General features: G+C 48.4%; 1 protein-coding gene across 1 annotated transcript in view; it reads left to right on the forward strand.

The window, feature by feature from the left end:
* si:ch211-196i2.1 (collagen alpha-2(I) chain) overlaps positions 1-17,856 on the forward strand; it is a 32,597-nt gene extending 14,741 nt beyond the window's left edge. Inside the window, exons 23-61 of the mRNA XM_067250373.1 lie at positions 872-916; positions 1,111-1,164; positions 1,721-1,765; positions 3,728-3,781; positions 4,103-4,156; positions 4,410-4,463; positions 4,650-4,703; positions 4,927-4,980; positions 5,253-5,297; positions 5,437-5,481; positions 5,588-5,695; positions 5,838-5,891; positions 6,015-6,068; positions 6,164-6,217; positions 6,642-6,749; positions 7,030-7,083; positions 7,425-7,532; positions 8,339-8,392; positions 8,663-8,716; positions 8,859-8,912; positions 9,234-9,341; positions 9,523-9,576; positions 9,877-9,930; positions 10,353-10,406; positions 10,579-10,632; positions 10,912-10,965; positions 11,077-11,130; positions 11,371-11,424; positions 11,827-11,880; positions 11,997-12,050; positions 12,397-12,450; positions 13,118-13,135; positions 13,428-13,481; positions 13,669-13,731; positions 13,894-14,059; positions 14,358-14,467; positions 14,814-14,894; positions 15,611-15,793; positions 16,059-17,856. Coding sequence (XP_067106474.1) covers positions 872-916; positions 1,111-1,164; positions 1,721-1,765; positions 3,728-3,781; positions 4,103-4,156; positions 4,410-4,463; positions 4,650-4,703; positions 4,927-4,980; positions 5,253-5,297; positions 5,437-5,481; positions 5,588-5,695; positions 5,838-5,891; positions 6,015-6,068; positions 6,164-6,217; positions 6,642-6,749; positions 7,030-7,083; positions 7,425-7,532; positions 8,339-8,392; positions 8,663-8,716; positions 8,859-8,912; positions 9,234-9,341; positions 9,523-9,576; positions 9,877-9,930; positions 10,353-10,406; positions 10,579-10,632; positions 10,912-10,965; positions 11,077-11,130; positions 11,371-11,424; positions 11,827-11,880; positions 11,997-12,050; positions 12,397-12,450; positions 13,118-13,135; positions 13,428-13,481; positions 13,669-13,731; positions 13,894-14,059; positions 14,358-14,467; positions 14,814-14,894; positions 15,611-15,793; positions 16,059-16,208 — 2,679 coding nt within the window. The 3' untranslated portion in view covers positions 16,209-17,856. The remainder of the gene's footprint in view (positions 1-871; positions 917-1,110; positions 1,165-1,720; positions 1,766-3,727; positions 3,782-4,102; positions 4,157-4,409; positions 4,464-4,649; positions 4,704-4,926; positions 4,981-5,252; positions 5,298-5,436; positions 5,482-5,587; positions 5,696-5,837; positions 5,892-6,014; positions 6,069-6,163; positions 6,218-6,641; positions 6,750-7,029; positions 7,084-7,424; positions 7,533-8,338; positions 8,393-8,662; positions 8,717-8,858; positions 8,913-9,233; positions 9,342-9,522; positions 9,577-9,876; positions 9,931-10,352; positions 10,407-10,578; positions 10,633-10,911; positions 10,966-11,076; positions 11,131-11,370; positions 11,425-11,826; positions 11,881-11,996; positions 12,051-12,396; positions 12,451-13,117; positions 13,136-13,427; positions 13,482-13,668; positions 13,732-13,893; positions 14,060-14,357; positions 14,468-14,813; positions 14,895-15,610; positions 15,794-16,058) is intronic.
* Positions 17,857-18,170: the final 314 nt, after the last annotated feature.

Below are 18,170 nucleotides of genomic sequence, written 5' to 3' on the forward strand. Positions count from 1 at the left end.
CTGTTCTTCTTCCTGTGGGTGTGGTTGTGTTCCTGTGGGTGTGGTTGTGTTCCTGTGGGTGTGTGCCTGTGGGTGTGGTTGTGTTCCTGTGGGTGTGTGCCTGTGGGTGTGGTTGTGTTCCTGTGGGTGTGGGTGTGTTCCTGTGGGTGTGTTCCTGTGGGTGTGGTTGTGTTCCTGTGGGTGTGGTTGTGTTCCTGTGGGTGTGGGTGTGTTCCTGTTGGTGTGGTGGTGTGGGTGTGGTTGTGTTCCTGTGGGTGTGGGTGTGGTTGTGTTCCTGTGGGTGTGGTTGTGTTCCTGTGGGTGTGGGTGTGTTCCTGTGGGTGTGGTTGTGTTCCTGTGGGTGTGGTTGTGTTCCTGTGGGTGTGGGTGTGTTCCTGTGGGTGTGGGTGTGGTTGTGTTCCTGTGGGTGTGGTTGTGTTCCTGTGGGTGTGGTTGTGTTCCTGTGGGTGTGGTTGTGTTCCTGTGGGTGTGGTTGTGTTCCTGTGGGTGTGGTTGTGTTCCTGTGGGTGTGGGTGTGTTCCTGTGGGTGTGGTTGTGTTCCTGTGGGTGTGGTTGTGTTCCTGTGGGTGTGGGTGTGGTTGTGTTCCTGTGGGTGTGGTTGTGTTCCTGTGGGTGTGGGTGTGTTCCTGTCAGTGTGGTTGTGTTCCTGTGGGTGTGGGTGTGTTCCTGTCGGTGTGGTTGTGTTCCTGTGGGTGTGGTTGTGTTCCTGTGGGTGTGGTTGTGTTCCTGTGGGTGTGGTTGTGTTCCTGTGGGTGTGGGTGTGTTCCTGTGGGTGTGGTTGTGTTCCTGTGGGTGTGGTTGTGTTCCTGTGGGTGTGGTTGTGTTCCTGTGGGTGTGGGTGTGTAGTAATGGCAGCTCCTCCTCTCCTCAGGGCCGCTCCGGACAGAGAGGTCCTGCTGGTCAACCTGGTCCTCCAGTGAGTACTCTGTCGTCGTGGTGATCAGGGAGCGCATCATTACGTCGTTGTTTTAGACAGATTTACCTGAACTAAGCTTTTACAGCAACAGATGTTGTTTCTCCATCATTGATCCAATGCCACCATATAAATATTACATTCTGAAAAGAGCTATAGCAATGTTTGGTGTGTGTGTGTGCTCTTGTCTCTGACAGGGTCTACCAGGGCCTGCTGGGACAGAGGGAGCAGAAGGAAAGCCTGGTACACAGGTTCCCATTCTATATCATATTTCCAAACCATGAACACACCCCTCCAGTCTTGTGTGTCAGCGCGCTGTCGTCGACACCTCGTAGCACCTCCTCCCCTGCTGTCGCTCCTCAGCCCTCCTGCGTAGACTGACCTCACAGCTACTGAAACATGTTTCAGGAGCCGTTCGACTGGGTCGAACTGGATCTGAGTTTTGATTCTAAATGTATTCGACCTGTTCATTGTTCGGACCTGTGTTGTTGCAGTTCCGGTTCTGGACAGCAGAGGGCAGTGTTACGAGCGCTGTCGATGGGAGCGCGCGCTGCATTCAAGCACAATCTCTATCACACACTGCAGATTTCCTGTTTCACCTCCACACTCATCAACCTCCATTCGACTCTCGTCCACATATCCGGACAATAAACTTTGTTACATGACGGTAGCGTTGATTTGTTTCAAGCTTGCTGCACGATGTTAAAGGTAGCGGTTGGACCTGCGTCTCCTCAGCCCGCAGGTGACCCACAGACGCGGCGTCACCGTGTGAGGGCTGCACTGATTTCCTTTTTCTTGTGTTTCTAGGGCTTCTCTGGAGCGGTGGGCAGCGCAGGCAGTGAAGGGACAGTGGTGAGACACTTCTAAGCAACATACATATGGGAGTCAGATGGCTGAGTGGTTAGGGAATCGGGCTATTAATCAGAAGGTTGCCGGTTCGATTCTGGCCGTGAAAAATGACGTTGTGTCCTTGGGCAAGGCACTTCACCCTACTTGCCTCGGGGGAATGTCCCTGTACTTACTGTAAGTCGCTCTGGATAAGAGCGTCTGCTAAATGACCAAATGTAATGCAAATGTAACATATAGCAGCACTGTCGTAGAATTGAGCCTAATATTATTGACAACTTTTTCATGTAAAATGCTGAATTTTAGGCACAAAATAGCCGTAGTAGGGACAGGGATTGGGATTCAGATCAAATGGAGGCCTACATAGATCCAGGTTAACGTCCGTGTGTTAGACCAGGCTAGCACACTGTTCAGTATTCCAGTGACCTGTAGTGCACCCTCAATGACATCACAGGCAGGGAACAGCTCATTCCCAGCTCTGAGACCAGGGCGACAGGCCCCCCAGCTAATGAAAACACCTTATCACATTTTTACAAGTAACCCCCTCGGATTATATGATGCCGTTTTACTGTTTTCACGAGCAGCCAATCACAACAAACTCAGCTGAAGGCCAAATTTTAACAGGACAGGAAAGTACCTGCTACCGCCTAGTTAACGGGATCAGGTGTGTCCCTAGGCTCGTTAACGGGTGTGTGTGTGTGTGTGTGTGTGTGTGTGTGTGTGTGTGTGTGTGTGTGTGTGTGTGTGTGTGTGTGTGTGTAGGTTAGGAATGCGTGTCGAGGTTTGGAGTGTGCGTGTCGGTTAGGAGTGTGTGTTTGCGGGTGTTTAGGAGTGTGTGTGCGAGTTAGAAATGTGTGTGGTTGGTCAGTGAAGCTATTGCATCAGCACACACACATGCAGGCCCTCACAAGCTAGTCGACCGCTGAAAATGAGGGATGTGAATTATATATTTTATGATGTGAATTAATGATGATCAAAAACTGTGACCGACCTGGTGATCTGGACAGTGTTCTGTGTTATGGGAGATAAACGAGGACACGAGGATAGGTTGATCATCATGTATTGTGGAATTGTGGCCAGTGTTTACCTCAGGGTTACCTTCACATCCGCAGGTCTGTTACATGTCTGAAGGTCTGTCTTTAGTCAATCCATGGTTCATGATCCAACTGTGTTACCATGGTTACAACACTAAGAGGTTTCATTAAGAAAAAATGAACGTATTACTCAAGCAACATAACTCTTTAAACGTTAGTCATAATCCAGTAGTCCAATTACTGCGCACGGTACATTTGATCCAATTTACTCATAATTGCTAACAAATTAATCAGACGATTGAGCAACAATTTACCCTAAATTAATCCACTCAGTTGTTTATGGAATCAACCACCAGCGATGCATTATTGTGTCGCGTCATCAATTCCCATTAGTGATGGATTTGCATTTCACAGCGACTCCGAGCTCACAGGCAGTAGGCCTAGCTACAACTCTCTCAGGTTTGTCAGTTCTTGAACTCCTTCACTGCAGCCATGTTTACCTCTGGTAATCTGCTCCTCCCCTCCCTCCGCTCCTCCTCTCCTGCCGCTCCTCCTCTGCTCCTCCTCTCCCTCCGCTCCTCCTCTCCTCCACTCCTCCTCTCCCTCCGCTCCTCCTCTCCTCCGCTCCTCCTCTCCCTCCGCTACTCCTCTGCTCCTCCGCTCCTCCTCTGCTCCTCCTCTCCCTCTGCTCCTCCTCTCCCTCTGCTCCTCCTCTCCCTCTGCTCTTCCTCTCCTCCTCTCATCCTCTCCCTCTGCTCCTCCTTTCCCTCCGCTCCTCCTTTCCCTCTGCTCCTCCCCTCCTTCTCTCCTCTGCTCCTCCTCTCCCTCTGCTCCTCCTCTCCTCCGCTCCTCCTCTCCTCCTCTCTGCTCCTCCTTTCCCTCCGCTCCTCCTTTCCCTCTGCTCCTTCTCTCCTCTGCTCCTCCTCTCCTCCAGGGGTTCCAGGGCATCGCTGGAGCACCAGGTCCAGACGGACCCCCAGGACAGCCGGTAAGACATGTCATCCCTCTGTCACTGAAGGGTATTTGAAGCAATTAATCACAGTGTAAACAGGGCTAGGGCCCCTCATCACAGTGTAAACAGGGCTAGGGCCCCTCATCACAGTGTAAACAGAGCTAGGGCCCCTCATCACAGTGTAAGCAGGGCTAGGGCCCCTCATCACAGTGTAAACAGAGCTAGGGCCCCTCATCACAGTGTAAGCAGGGCTAGGGCCCCTCATCACAGTGTAAACAGAGCTAGGGCCCGTCATCACAGTGTAAACAGAGCTAGGGCCCCTCATCACAGTGAGAGTGACTGCTGTCTCTCTGGCAGGGTCTACCTGGGCGACGGGGGCCACAGGCCCCCCCTGGCCCCCCTGGAGACAGGGTGAGTCCCACACTGCGCTTGTTGTACAGTACATGTTGATAATAGTGCATCATTATATATTTATACGTGTGTGTGTGTCTATGCTTATGTGTTTGTGTGGGTGTGTCTATGTGTTTGTATGTGCATACATGTGTGTGTGTATGTGTGTCTCTGTTTATGTGTGTATGTGCATGTGTCTATGTATTTGTATGTGCATACATGTGTGTGTGTGTGTGTGTGTGTGTGTGGGCTATGCTGTGTCTTCTTCCTCCAGGGCTTCACAGGAAAGCCAGGCTTGGAGGGCTCCCAGGGTCCAGTAGGCATGTATGTAAGTGAAGCTTCTGACGGCCATACATGTTCCTCCACAACAGCTCACGCAGCAAAGTGTGTGTTCCTGTGTGTCTTGTAATCGCTGCAATGTGAGGACACTCGAGGTCCGTTAACTCACACGTCACACGCATGTGAAAGCGCGCCGTGTTTCCGGTGTCTCACGTGCTGCTGCTCTCTCCTTCAGGGTCTCCCAGGAAACGTGGGAATGCGCGGAACATCAGGTCACATGGGGGAAAGGGTGAGGCCCCTCCCTCTTTCGGACCTACTCTACACTGTAATGACCCAAATACACACAGAGGCAACGGTGTCGTAAGACGTTCAAACGGTCTTAACGTGGTGGTGTTTGAGTCTCGTGTGTTTTGCGGTTGTTTGCTGACATCACATGTTTTATGACATCACACGTTTGCTGACATCACGTGTGTGATGACATCACATGACATCACGTCTGATGTGTGTTGCAGGGTGAGACCGGGCTACGAGGTCTCCCAGGCCCAGCAGGGAAGCCAGGGCATCCAGTACGTAGCCACAGTGCTCCTGGATCAGCACCGTATCGTTTAGGATGTTGACCTTGAGATACCATGTTGTTTTCATTGCACTGTATTTGAATTAGTTAACTGTTACCTGAGATGTTATTGTTGGACTGGGTGTGTTCATGCTGTAATGGAGAGCTTGCTCAGAACACAAGCTGTCCTGTCAGCCTCGTGTTTTACAGCTCCCGTGGCACCAGCTGGCCTTGTGTGTGTGTGTGTGTGTGAGTACGAGTGGGTGACCTGTCTGTGTTTTCCAGGGTTTGCTAGGTTCACCTGGAGAGAGAGGGCCCTCGGGACCTCAGGTGAGAAATCAACTCAAAAGAACTACATTTCCCAGAAACACTCCCCCCACAGGGAACAAACAAGGCACAGATTCTATCCTCTGTGGCAGCGTGCACAGCATGTACATCTGTTGCTGACCCTGGCTTGTTTTCCTCCCAGGGTCGGCAGGGAGATCTGGGATCCAAAGGGATCGACGGCCCTCCTGTGAGTGATAACACCTGTCAGTCTGAACACTGTCCTCTCAGCAATGGCATGAGGTGATAGATGACCTGTGTGTGTATGTATAATATGTGTGTGTGTGTTTTTCCAGGGCCCTCCAGGCCTTGCGGGACCAGATGGGAGCTTGGGTAAGCCGGGGCCCAGGGGAGGTAGAGGCGCCCTGGGGGCACCAGGCACAGACGGCCCCTCTGGAACTCTGGTGAGTGGGAGCTGTTTTTCATCATCGTGCGGCACCTGCCTACCACCAACGTTTAGGAAACGATTCTGTCGTAATCTTTGCAATGCCGACTAGTCTAGCTTCATTTGATCTGAGCCTTGAGCTGTGAGACGCTGTTTTCCAGGGTATGCAAGGAGCTGATGGATTACATGGACCAGCGGGGGAGAGAGGAGACCTGGTTAGTACAGATTATCCATACGATAGTGTAGCAGACATGGTGATAGATGACCTATTTAGGACCACACTAACCCCTAACATGCGAATCCCTGATTCCCGGTCGCTGTCTTGGTTCGTCCTCTAGGGGACGCTGGGCTCTGAAGGGGACACGGGGCCCCCTGGGCTGGATGGACAGCAGGTGGGTCCAGTAGGACGCCCTCCATCCACACAGTCTGTGTGTAGGCTTTTAAAGGTCATGTCAGGGTGGTTTTGACGGTTCTCTTGTGGCCCCAGGGAGTTCCGGGACAGACAGGTGTGGAGGGCCTGCCTGGAGGAAAGGGAGATCAGGTATGTTTGTTTTTTTAACTTTTATGTGACTGGGCGTGTTAATCAGAGACAAGTTCTTACTTATGAAAACGTTCTGGGAAGAAGCGAGAGCAGGGAAACCTGCTGTCGTCTGGAGTTTTGATGAAACGTAAACGAAGACCACCTCGGTCGGTGATGGTGTCCTCCATCAGGATCAGACTGCCGTTCCTTGACTGGAAACGCGGCTGTAACTACGCAATTCTGATCCTCTTATCTCCTGCTCTACGTTCTAAACGCACCATTTGTTCTGTCACTTTGGGTTTAAAGCACTTGCTTTAATGAATGTATGTTTTCTAATGATGTATTGGCCGCTGTACGGTGGCTGCTGCTGGTGTCTCATTACTGTCCTTCTGCCTTGTGACAGGGGGACCTGGGGTCTCATTACTGTCCTTCTGCCTTGTGACAGGGGGACCTGGGGTCTTGTGGGAAACTCGGCCCCTCGGGGGTGGCAGGAGAGAGGGGGCTGCAGGGCCCCCAGGGGCCTCTGGGGCCCGCCGGACCGAGAGGCAAGGAGGTAGGAGATAAGGCAGCACTCTGTTGATCCCCCAGGAAGGAAACTGTTGGTGTCACAGCAGCAGGAACAGAAATAGGAAAATAATGAATGAAAAGAAGCAAAACTATGAATACATAAATAAAAAACATGTCATGTATAATATAATAATAATATGATCACAGCAAACAAGTGAACATACAAACATTAGGTTGTGGCCTGCTTGCGAACGTTTCACACAGCGCCGATTCACACTTCCATAACTCTGTAGATGTGAAACACTCGTGTCCACTCTCGTTGCCAGGGTAACGTTGGTCACCCTGGAGACGCTGGAAACTCAGGACCCAAAGGGGAGAAGGTAAACTATCTCTCTGCCCTGCCTCTACTGCCTCTACTGCAGTATCATACTGAACTATCAAGGTAGAAGCTTCCTCCATGTATTCACGCATTGGGATAATATAGATAGGCCTGTGATGTGTGTGTGTGTCAGGAAGGGTGGCTGAGCGGTGAGAGAATCGGGCTAGTAATCCGAAGGTTGCCAGTTCGATTCCCGGTCATGCCAACTGACGTTGTGTCCTTGGGCAAGGCACTTCACCCTACTTGCCTTGGGGGAATGTCCCTGTACTTACTGTAAGTCGCTCTGGATAAGAGCGTCTGCTAAATGACTAAATGTAAATGTAAATGTAAATGTGTGTGCAGGGGGAGGTGGGACCGCTGGGGTTCACAGGCCTGGAGGGGCCCTGGGGGGCCGTTGGGGATAAAGGAGAGAGGGGGACTAAGGCAGAGAAGGGCCACACGGGTCTGATGGTAGGTGTGAAGGCCGGAATCCCATCACAACCACACAGGAGCCTGTTTGACAGGTTGTTATTGTTGATAAGAATGTTCTTAACTGGTCTGGATTCAGATTGGGCCCTTTGCTCACATACCTGTTTCTTTTCCCCACATCATGATACTTCACCATAGGATCGGAAGCTCACTACAGAATATTTGATAACTGGACCTGGTTGGACAGACTAGAGTGTGTTCGATGGTAACCCTGTGTGTGTGTGTGTGTGTGTGTGTGTGTGTCCTCCAGGGTCAGCCAGGACTGATGGGGAGGGAGGGGCCTGTAGGACTGACAGGACTACAGGTAAACGATCCCAGGAAGTGGTGTGTGTTTCCCAAGAAACAGGACAGTATCGATCTGTTTACACCTGACAGGAGCTAGGGACACGTTGACATCTCGACAGCTGGATCACCTACTGCCTCTACTGTTGACACATACTAACCCTTGAACTGGGGTCACGCGATTGGAAGTACTTACACGTACTAATACATATAAATATCGATCTGTCTATCCACCCATCCATTCAACCAAGTACCTACCTACCTACTGTATCTACCCACCCAACCATCCATTTATCCATTCATCCAAGTACCTACCTACTGTACCTACCCACCCCCCCCCATCCATTCATCCATCCATCCAGTACCCACCTACCTACTGTAACGACTCATCCATCCATGTTACTAGTGTCTCTCAGTAAGGCAGCACTGTGGCCTGTGGTTCAGCTATTGCCAGTGTCCAGCCACTGTCTGAAGAAATAAGACCTGTGTGTCTGTCTCCCCCTCAGGGCGTCCTGGGGCCCAGGGGCTCGCCGGGGCCAGAGGGCCCCCAGGGAGAGAAGGTAAAGCTGCCTCTAGACTCCTCCTCAGGCAGGGGAGATGATGGATGTCTAGACAGAACTCTGTTTCATTTCAAACCAAACAAAGTCCTCATGAGCTACTCCAATATATATGTCTCTGACTCACCCCCTCTCTCTCTGTTTCATCTGCCTCTCTCTCTCTCTGTCTCCCTCTCTCTTTTTTCTCTCTCTGTCTCTGTCTCTATCTCTCTCTCTCTCTCTCTCTCTGTTTCATCTGCCTCTCTCTCTGTCTCTCTCTCTCTCTCCCTGCAGGGGAAGGCAGGGGAGAGTGGACCGGTTGGTCCCCTGGGGCAGTCTGGCCTTCTGGTAATGATCCAGACATGATTTAGTCACTGACAGGCAATCACCACCCCATGATATAAAGAGCTTAAAGCGGTCGTCTGCCAAAATTCCTCGTCTCTGATGTTTGGTCTGTTGATGTGGTTGTTGTTGTTGTGGTTGTTCACAGGGTGTGGCTGGACCTGCAGGGGTCAGAGGTGACTCAGGGAAGCCAGGACCTCCAGTGAGTATGATCGTCCGTGCTCCACATGGATGACATCCTACACACCCCTCCACACTGGAAACCCAGTAGAATCCAGAACACTGATGACCTGCGTGGATACTGACGCTTAATCAAACGTCAAACTAAAGTTATCCAAGACATTTCTTTTCAGTACATAATTTATGCAACCTTATAATTGGTTCAGTTACGAGATGTTTTTAGTAGTATTTACTTAAGAGCTTATATTAATTAAAGAGAAGTAATCATTTTCCACAAAGGTTTTGAGTGGTGGGGGTTTTCTGTTCCTGGTTCCTGATTGGCTGAGCGTGGTCTCTGTTTCAGGGGGCCGTGGGGAAGGCTGGCCCTGAGGGCTACCTGGGCCTTCAGGGGGAGCCGGGGGCCGAGGGCCTCAAAGGAGAACCAGGGGAACCAGGAGAACCAGGAGAACAGGTGCTGTCAGCCACAGACAGGATCCCAAAACCCTGCGCAGAATATCATCACCTCTTGACATTCCTGATACATCTAGACTTTCCCTCTTGATACATCTGGCCTCTGTCAGTCCTTTATCTAATCACAGAGACGTGATATTGATGTGGGCATCAGCCTGATCTTTCTGCTTGTTCTCCATCAGGGGCCAGATGGTCTACCAGGCATCAGAGGTCCTGCACAACTACCTGGTCTGGAGGTGATTCAGCTTTAAATACATAGTATTATCTACTGTACTTCATCAACCTCTCACTTTCTGGTCTAGCGAAAATTAAACTGCTTAAATAAGTATGACCTACTGCACCTTCTCAGCATCTCACTGTAATGAAACTACATAACCAAGTACCAACCAACTCTATCACTCATTCTCTACCTCTCTCTCGCTCTCTATCTCTCATATTCTCTACCTCTCTCTATCTCCCTCTCTCTATCTCTCATATTCTATACCTCTCTCTCTACCTCTTCTGTTCTCTGTGTTTCCCTTCTCTCCCCTCCTCAGGGGCCTCCAGGTGAGGTGGGGCCCCAGGGACCAGCTGGCCCCCCCGGGGCCCAGGTGAGAAGGGGGGGGACGGGGGGGGGACGAGGGGGGTAGGACGGCACTGGTGGTGCGCCATGTCTGTTGTTGATGTCTGTAGTCTGTAGTCTGTACTGTGCATGATTTAGTATTGTATGCATCGTGATTTACTATGAAATGCCACCTGGACTCCTAGGGAGTATGGGTGGATCCAGTATTGAATGATAATCAAATCCAATTTTATTAGTATAGCCCTTTTTACAAGCAATATCACAGAGGGCTTTGCATTGGCACGTAGAACTGCACCTCAACCAACCTAAACCCTCAAGGAAGACAAGGAAAAACTCCCGGGAAAACTCAGAGAAGATAATCTATAGTGGCCTTTACAGAAGGCTTAACAGCACCAATCTCTTCCAATCTCCTCTTCTTGAACATGTCTTCCATCGCTGTGGCTGTTCCAGGGTCGGAGGGGAAACTCAGGCCCTGAGGGAACGCAGAGCTTTAAAGGAGAGAAGGTCAGATCTCACTTCTCCCTGTCTCTTCACACAATCACTTCTCACTTTTTCTTGCAATCCAATCACAGCTCACTGGCTGGCCTAGATACCTCTTGGCTTTCCCAGAGCTACTTTAGCATACGGACAGGTGAGAAGATGTCCTTGTTGTTGTTGATTTGTGTTGTTCCTGCAGGGCGATGCCGGCAGAGACGGATCACCAGGGAGGGCAGGTCACACGGGGAGGAAGGTGAGGAGCAGTTGGATTCAATCTTGTTAATTTCACAGGGGGAAAACTGCAGGCATGCACATACTAGATGTGAATCCCTTCATAAATAAAAAAATATATTTGGAAAGGTGTGAGGGTGAGTGAGTGAGAATTGTCATTTATTATTGCCTGGTGTGCTAAGAGTGTAAGATTAGGTTGGGAAAGGTGTGTGTGTTTGTGCGTGCATGTGTGTGTGTGTGTGTGTGAGAGAGAATCTTCAGGTATTATTGCTCGGTGTGTTAAGAGTTTAAACATCCGCAGGGGAAGCGAGGGAAGGCCGGTCTGCGAGGGTCCAGAGGGGAGAGAGGCCCGAAGGTCAGAGGTCACAAACACGCAAACTCACATTCACAAACACTGACACGCGTGCAACTTTGAGGTTTGGACAAACTCAACTTTTGTCAACCCTGGATGTGGTCTCCCTCACAGGGGGAGAAAGGAGACGTGGGATGGATGGGTCCTCCAGGATGGGCGGGGTCGATCGTGAGTCCAGCTGATCCTTCCCACCATGGCGCTTTCCTGTCTACCTCGACCTATCTCTGTCCAATAAAGCATGAAAAAAAAACTAATAAATCTTAAAAGAAGTAGCATTCTCAACTGCACCTCCTTCGTCTTCTTAAATAAACGATCGGTTGATGAACCAGGACTGGGGGAGAAATGCTGCAGTGATGATATAGATCCATCACCTGACGATAGCTAATCAACGCACCTCTTATCTTCCAGGGCACGCTTGGCTTGGGAGGAGAGGCGGGGGACTCCGGAGAGACAGGCCAAGAGGTAAACGAACATGAGTCCAGGTGATGGATGCTCTTTCTCAATCCTGGTCCTCAGGGGCCCCCTGCCATGTATGTTCCAGATGCTTCCCTCTTCCAACACACCTGATCTGAAGGAATGGGTGGTTACAAGGCTTCTGCTGAACTTCAGAATTACTCATTCATTTTTAACCAGGGGCCTGTTCCATAAAGCGGGTTTGTCGAATAAACAAGGCTTACGTCAGGGAAAGTACCTGACATAAGCCTGGCTTATTCGATAAACGTGCTTTATGGGACAGGTCCCAGGTGTGTAGGAAGAGGGAAACATCTCAAACATGCTGGACAGGGAGTCCCTGGGACCAGGGTTGAGGAAGGCTGGCTTGGATGATGTGCCTCAGACTCTGACCAGCTGTGTTTGTCCCTCCAGGGAGACAAAGGGGACATGGGACCTGCTGGGCCCCCTGGTGTGGACGGGCCCAAGGTAAACATAAACAATAAACAAATGTAAACATTACACAAAACATTAACAATAAACCAAAATGACAGGGTTTCCCCACACAGTCTACAAATGTAAAATGATGGCTGTACGTGTTGCAGGGTAGTCTTGGACAGCTGGGAGTTAAAGGGCTTGATGGCCCAAAGGGAATGCAGGTAGGGTATCTGCTAGTATTTCCTCAACCTCAGATTCATCTAAAGCCTAACTGTTGTTTTGTTTTTTTTACCAGTCACTTTCCACGCAATAATATCACTTTTTTAGGAAACTTTTTTTCCGAACTTTTTTCAACCTTTCCAACCTTTTTTTTGCTTTACTTTTTTTTTTCGAAATGTTGAAAAAATGTTTCTTAACAAAAGTGAAAGGAGAGGAGAACAGAATATTTTTTTCAACCTTTCCAAACTTTTTGTGTTTTTTTCTCAAATCCAATTGTTAAAAAAGTATAATAGTAGTTTATTTTTAATTGTTTTGTCTCTGTTGATGCTAACCACTGTGTCTCTCCAGGGGAACATTGGTCCGCTTGGACCTCGAGGCGTATTCGGAATGCCTGGACTTCCTGTGAGTATCCTTCTCCTCTCTAATCTCCTTAAAACACACCTCATCACTCCTCCAGCACCAGCCAGTCCTCCTGCAGATACTTCTAAGACCGGCGCTCCGTTATCTAGTCCAAAGAAAATAAAAGCGAAGCCAAATTACAGGTTTTTGCAAGAGGAAGAAAAATACAGTCTTCTCAAAAGGCCCCTAATCTCATCCACTCAGCCGTGTCTTCTTCTGATCTAAATAATCTAAACATAGACTCTCCGTGAAGACATTACTGGGATAATGAGTTTGATTCATTTGAATTGCGTCGTCTTCTCTCTGTGGCCACCTGTTCACCTGTCCGTGTTTCCGTGGCGACCTGTTCACCTGTCTGTGTCTCCGACAGTCGTTCTGTTCCGCCTTCAAAGCTTCAGCGGTCGATTAATGCTTTTTCCGACTCGGCTGTCTCGAACGGCTTCTATAGAAAAAAGTAATTGAGTCTGCTGTTAAGAGCTTTGACGCTGTAGATAATGTGATCTTAATGGAGGGGCCTGAAGGCAGTGAGTGGGTTGAAATTTGCTGTTAGTGTTGCTGTTAGTGTTGCTGTTAGTGTTGCTGTTAGTGTTGCTGTTAGTGTTGCGGCGTGAGATTCCAAACCGGCCATCACAATCTCTTCATTATTTTCTCATTCTCTCGTCTCCTACAGGGTTTGTTTGGCGAAAAGGTAAGTTACAGAACTACTTCTTATCTCATGAATCCCATTCAGACATTCATTACTGCTTATCCAAAGTGACTAAAGAAGAGTTTTTGTGCTGGTATTGGCTCATTTCGTCTGCTGACGAACATATTGACCCTCATATCAACCGCACGTAAAATGACTTCATTCCGGAGGCAGACTGATATGATTTATGCTTCGGCAAGCATTTCCATTTTATTCTTTTCATACTTCATCTGAATATGCCTTTGGCTGGTGCAGGCCGTTATTAGCTCTCATGACATTCTCTGTGTATTCGTAGGGTTTGAAAGGCTATCCAGGGTTTCCTGGGCAACCGGGGAGAAGAGGACTCCCGGTAAGTGACTCTGGAAATGGATTTTTTTTCCAGTCGTCCTGTTGTAAATGTCACGTTGTGCTGTGGGATCGGCTGCAAACACACAACATTGTAGCTGCTCTGCACACAAGCGTTGTGTTTAATCACATGGTGTGTGTGTGTTTAGTTCAGAAACGTTTCATCAATGAAATCTTTCTGTGTATTAAAGGGCCCGCCTGGTCTCCCTGGTCTTCCAGGCCCCTCTCTGAACGTGACTCTAACCGAACTCAAGGCAAGTCATCCACACTGGCATCAGAGAACCTTTGGGGCTTCCAAACGGGAAGGTTCCGAAATAGAAAAATAATTCGAAACCATCGATTCCGAAATGGGAAGTTACCATTGTTGGATTGTTATTTTCTGTCCCTAAAACGAATCCCCCCCCCCCCTTTCCCAGGAGTTGATGTACGTGTCTGACAAGCCGAACTACCCCCTGCTTCAGAGCTTGCTGGACTCCCTGCAGCAGGACCTCAGGCTGCTGCTGGACCCTCCAGATGGCAGCCAGGACCACCCTGCCACCACCTGCCTGGAGCTCTGGCTCTGCCACCCCCACTACGCCAGCGGTCTGAACCCCCGACACTATCCCTGACACCACCCCAAACCCATGTCCTCACCGAAAAAATATGTTTTTGTAAAAAAAAAGAATAAAAAAAAAAAAAAGATTTTGAGATATATTTTCTGGGATTTTTTTATGCTCTATTAGATATGTTTTTAGTGAGAGGAAAAGCAAAAATGGCTATGAATTGTATTTCTAAAACTCGCAAATGACAGCTGAATGAAAAATGGGTTGATTGTGAATGTGTAGTGTTGTTGCTGGTCAGGATGCTGCAGTGCTTGAGGTTGTATTCATCGTGTGTTCAGGGACGTACTACATCGACCCCAACCAGGGCAGCCCCGCGGACGCTCTCCTGGCCTTCTGCAACTTCTCTGGTCCAGACATCCAGACCTGCCTTCACCCCACGTTCCCACAGGTACGACATCAGCACTCAGTTCACCTCTCTCTACCTCTCTCTCTCACATACACACACACACACACACACAGTCACACACTTACATGCACAAACACACTTGCGCACACACACATACATACATTGTATATGCTACAGACATACTAAACCCAGCGCAGATCCCCAAAATAATAATATTTTTTTCCCTCTACCTGAATTTTTTTTTTACCAAAAATTTATTTGTACTTCAGTTTTGACCTGAATTCTAATTGCAAACCTTGACAAGCAGGGTTCTTGGGAGTATAATCTCCATAGTTAAGTCGTTTTTATTTATTTATTTTTAATCCAGTGTTATTTTTTGCACCCACAGGTTCCTACTAAAGCCTGGCTGAAGGACTCTGTGAACGAAGACTCCTTCCAGTGGCTCAGCAGACTGGAGGACGGCTTCCAGGTGGGCCAGGGTCACTCCTCTGTGTCACTTTACAGTGGCTCACTAATCACATCAAATCTAATTGGATTTATATACATTTCCAGAGCTCACCGGATATGTTCACGTACCATGTAGGCTGAGGCCTGGGTTCAAATCTGGCTTTTGGCCCTTTTGCTGCGTGTTTTACCCACCTCTCTCTCTTACTTTGTTCTTTGCGAGATACTTGTAGTTTATTCTCCGCTGCTGGGTTCTGTCAACTTCTAATGTTTGTAAATGTGGTTTCAGGCAGTTTACAGCTGATTGTTCTCCCCCTCTCTCGTTCTCTCTCTGTCACTCACTATCTCTCCTCTGCTCTCTTCCCCTCTCCCCTTATCTCTTACTTGCTTCTGCCTTCTGTTTTACATATTTCTCTCTCGCTCTCTTTCTCTCTTTCTGTCTCTATTTCTGTCTCTCTCTCCTCTCCTCTCCTCTCCTCTCCTCTCCTCTCCTCTCCTCTCCTCTCCTCTCCTCTCCTCTCCTCTCCTCTCCTCTCCTCTCCTCTCTCTCTCTCTCTCTCTCTCTCTCTCTCTCTCTCTCTCTCTCTATCTCTCTCTCTCTCTCTCTCTCTCTCTCTCTGTCTGTCTGTCTGTCTCTGTCTTTCTCTGTCACACTTCACTTAAAACTGTCTAATAAAGCATGAGAAATGCCCCCCAAAAACATCTTTAAAAAATAAAATCTCTGTCCTCTCGCTACTACAGTTCTACTATCCGGGCGCCAGCGTGGTCCAGACTCGTTTCCTGAGGTTGCAGAGCGTGAGGGCGGTCCAGAAGATCACCTACTCCTGCCACCCCGGGGACAGACTGGGACACACGGAACGAGAGGTCAAGTTCCTCGCGGACACGCGCCGGCAGAGCTACCTGGGAGCGCTTAAAAACTGCGTGGTAAGTCATGCGGCCTCGCAGCGGGCCTCGGTCCACGCCGCACTCGCTGCAGGCATTTACATTTAGTCATTTAGCAGACGCTCTTATCCAAAGCGACTTACAGTAAGTAAAACGACATTCCCCCCGAGGCAAGTAGGGTGAAGTGCCTTGCCCAAGGAAACGTCATTTTGCACAGCCGGGAATCGAACTGGCAACCTTCAGATTACTAGCCTGATTTCCTAACCGCTCAGCCACCTGACTTTTCAAATCTTTTGTTTTGCTGCAGCCTGCAGAAGAGATGGCGTCTGGCTCGAGGGAGTCTGTGTTTGAGTTTGAGGACCTGAACCTGCTTCCTGTGAGGGATGTGGCGGTGCTGGAGAGCGGGAACTTCACACACCGGTTTGGCTTCACCATCGGGCCCGTCTGCTTCAGCTAGAGAGCGGGCGTAGGGGGCCAACAGGCCTCTGTCCCATCCTTAAGGACTCATTCTTAGAGCCAGGATCAAAGCTTGTATTCACACCCCGAGACGCGCTGAGCAGAGGGAATCCAGCCTCGTCACCAGTCAGTTGCCAGGTTTGGGGGAGACATCTGTCGGTGGATGGACTGTTATGATACTTTGGGAGGGCATCCATCTTAACAAGCCCATGATCTTTCGGACTAGTCCGTTCTTTGTTTACGGGGACGTTTTCCTTGTTGACGAATAATTTATATTTGTTTTTAATCTCTATATAAACGGTTCTCGTTCCGTTTTTACAGTGCATCCTTTCGTTATGCTGTAAAGGGGGTTCACTAACTGCCACTTTGGTGTGTAAAACTGAACAGATGGAAACTAAACAGGCTGATCTAGAGTTGTGTGGTCGATTCAGCCCCTCAACGTGTTCAGAAGCACAGCTAATGTCCTGCCTGTTCTCGGTGCTCATTATCAAACCACAAGTTCCCTACTTGAAGGGTTAGGTGAGGTCACCTACTTTCATGGATGGAGCTACTCATTCTGACACCTGGTCGTCTAAAGAATTCCTCATTTGACAATGAAGACACAGGACCTCAATCCATACTTGAAACTCATCAACGGCACTTTGGCGGAAAACATTTTTTTTATTATTATTATATTCCATTGCTTTAAACAATTCAATAACTAGACTTTATAATTTGCTCATGCGTTATAACGCAGTATATACAGTAGATTTCAATTTTCCTCATTCTTGTATACAATACTTGTGTTCTACATGTCTCAGGTACGGTTTAAATATTGAATCGATGCGCGCACTGAAGCTGCAGTGTGACATGGGTTGAATTTTGTGCGTTGAGACTCGTTAGCATGCTTGAGATGCGTTGCAACTTGGAGGTGATCTGTCAATCCATCTCCTTTTCCTAGCCCAGCAGTTAAGCGCGGAGCAATTTCTGTCCAGTGAAGTGTTCACTCTTTTCAATCCACTAAGTGCTGAAGCACAAACGACCACCATGGTCTACATTTGCTCAGCAAAACCACAATTCAATTTCTGTTTCTCAAAGCAATTCGAGACCGGTGATGCGTGGTGTTCACTGTCTGCAGCCGACAACCCAACCGACTGGGATGTGAGATCTCAGGGAACATAACATTTACGAGGAAACGTTATTTTGTTTGTTTGTGTCCAGTAAAAACCTCGACGTAGGCTATATGCTACTCCACTTGTTCACTGCAACCTGTCACTTTTCACAACGTTCCAGTAGTAAAGACCCATTCCTCAAGACCCTCGTGGAAACTATGCATTATGACTGTGTTTTAGTCTAATAAACATCTGTTTATTTCACCCGCACAGACTGAGAAAAGGTGTTTAATGTATTCTTTAAATACTTTCATTTTCTACTGCTATTATGCTGACATTTATACAAACATTTAACGTGATTGCCTTAGCTGGCTGAGACTGATCATCGGTGCTTTATTGTTGTCGAACTGTTTTGTACAAATCTCCATAACTGTTAAATTTTTTTATTAACTCGAAATTATATGCTGGACATCTGTCTTCTACATTTGTATCTATGCGACCCACCTGCTCAGTCGAAAAAATGTATTGGTTGAATAACAATAAAAGATATCAAACACATCAGTTGCTAATTATTTAATAGGCTATTTGTTTTTTGATGTTGGTATCCTACATCATAACAGCAAGGTACTTTTCCATGACTACGTTTTAAAGATATGTTCTTTAAATTCACAAGGAAAACTAAATTGCGTTATCCTTCGTTACTCCATTTTATTTATTTGTTCAAAGTAACTTTATAATATATATATCAGTACCAAGTAACAACTCAAATCTTAATGACGTGCTGATCATGTGACAAAAACACAACGAAACATGTCTCCAGAGTGTGGTCACTTGCAGTCAAAACCCATCACAGCTAGCCCGCTAGCCAACTA

Source organism: Osmerus mordax, chromosome 14 (assembly GCF_038355195.1).
Source record: "Osmerus mordax isolate fOsmMor3 chromosome 14, fOsmMor3.pri, whole genome shotgun sequence".
Classification (NCBI taxonomy): domain Eukaryota; kingdom Metazoa; phylum Chordata; class Actinopteri; order Osmeriformes; family Osmeridae; genus Osmerus; species Osmerus mordax.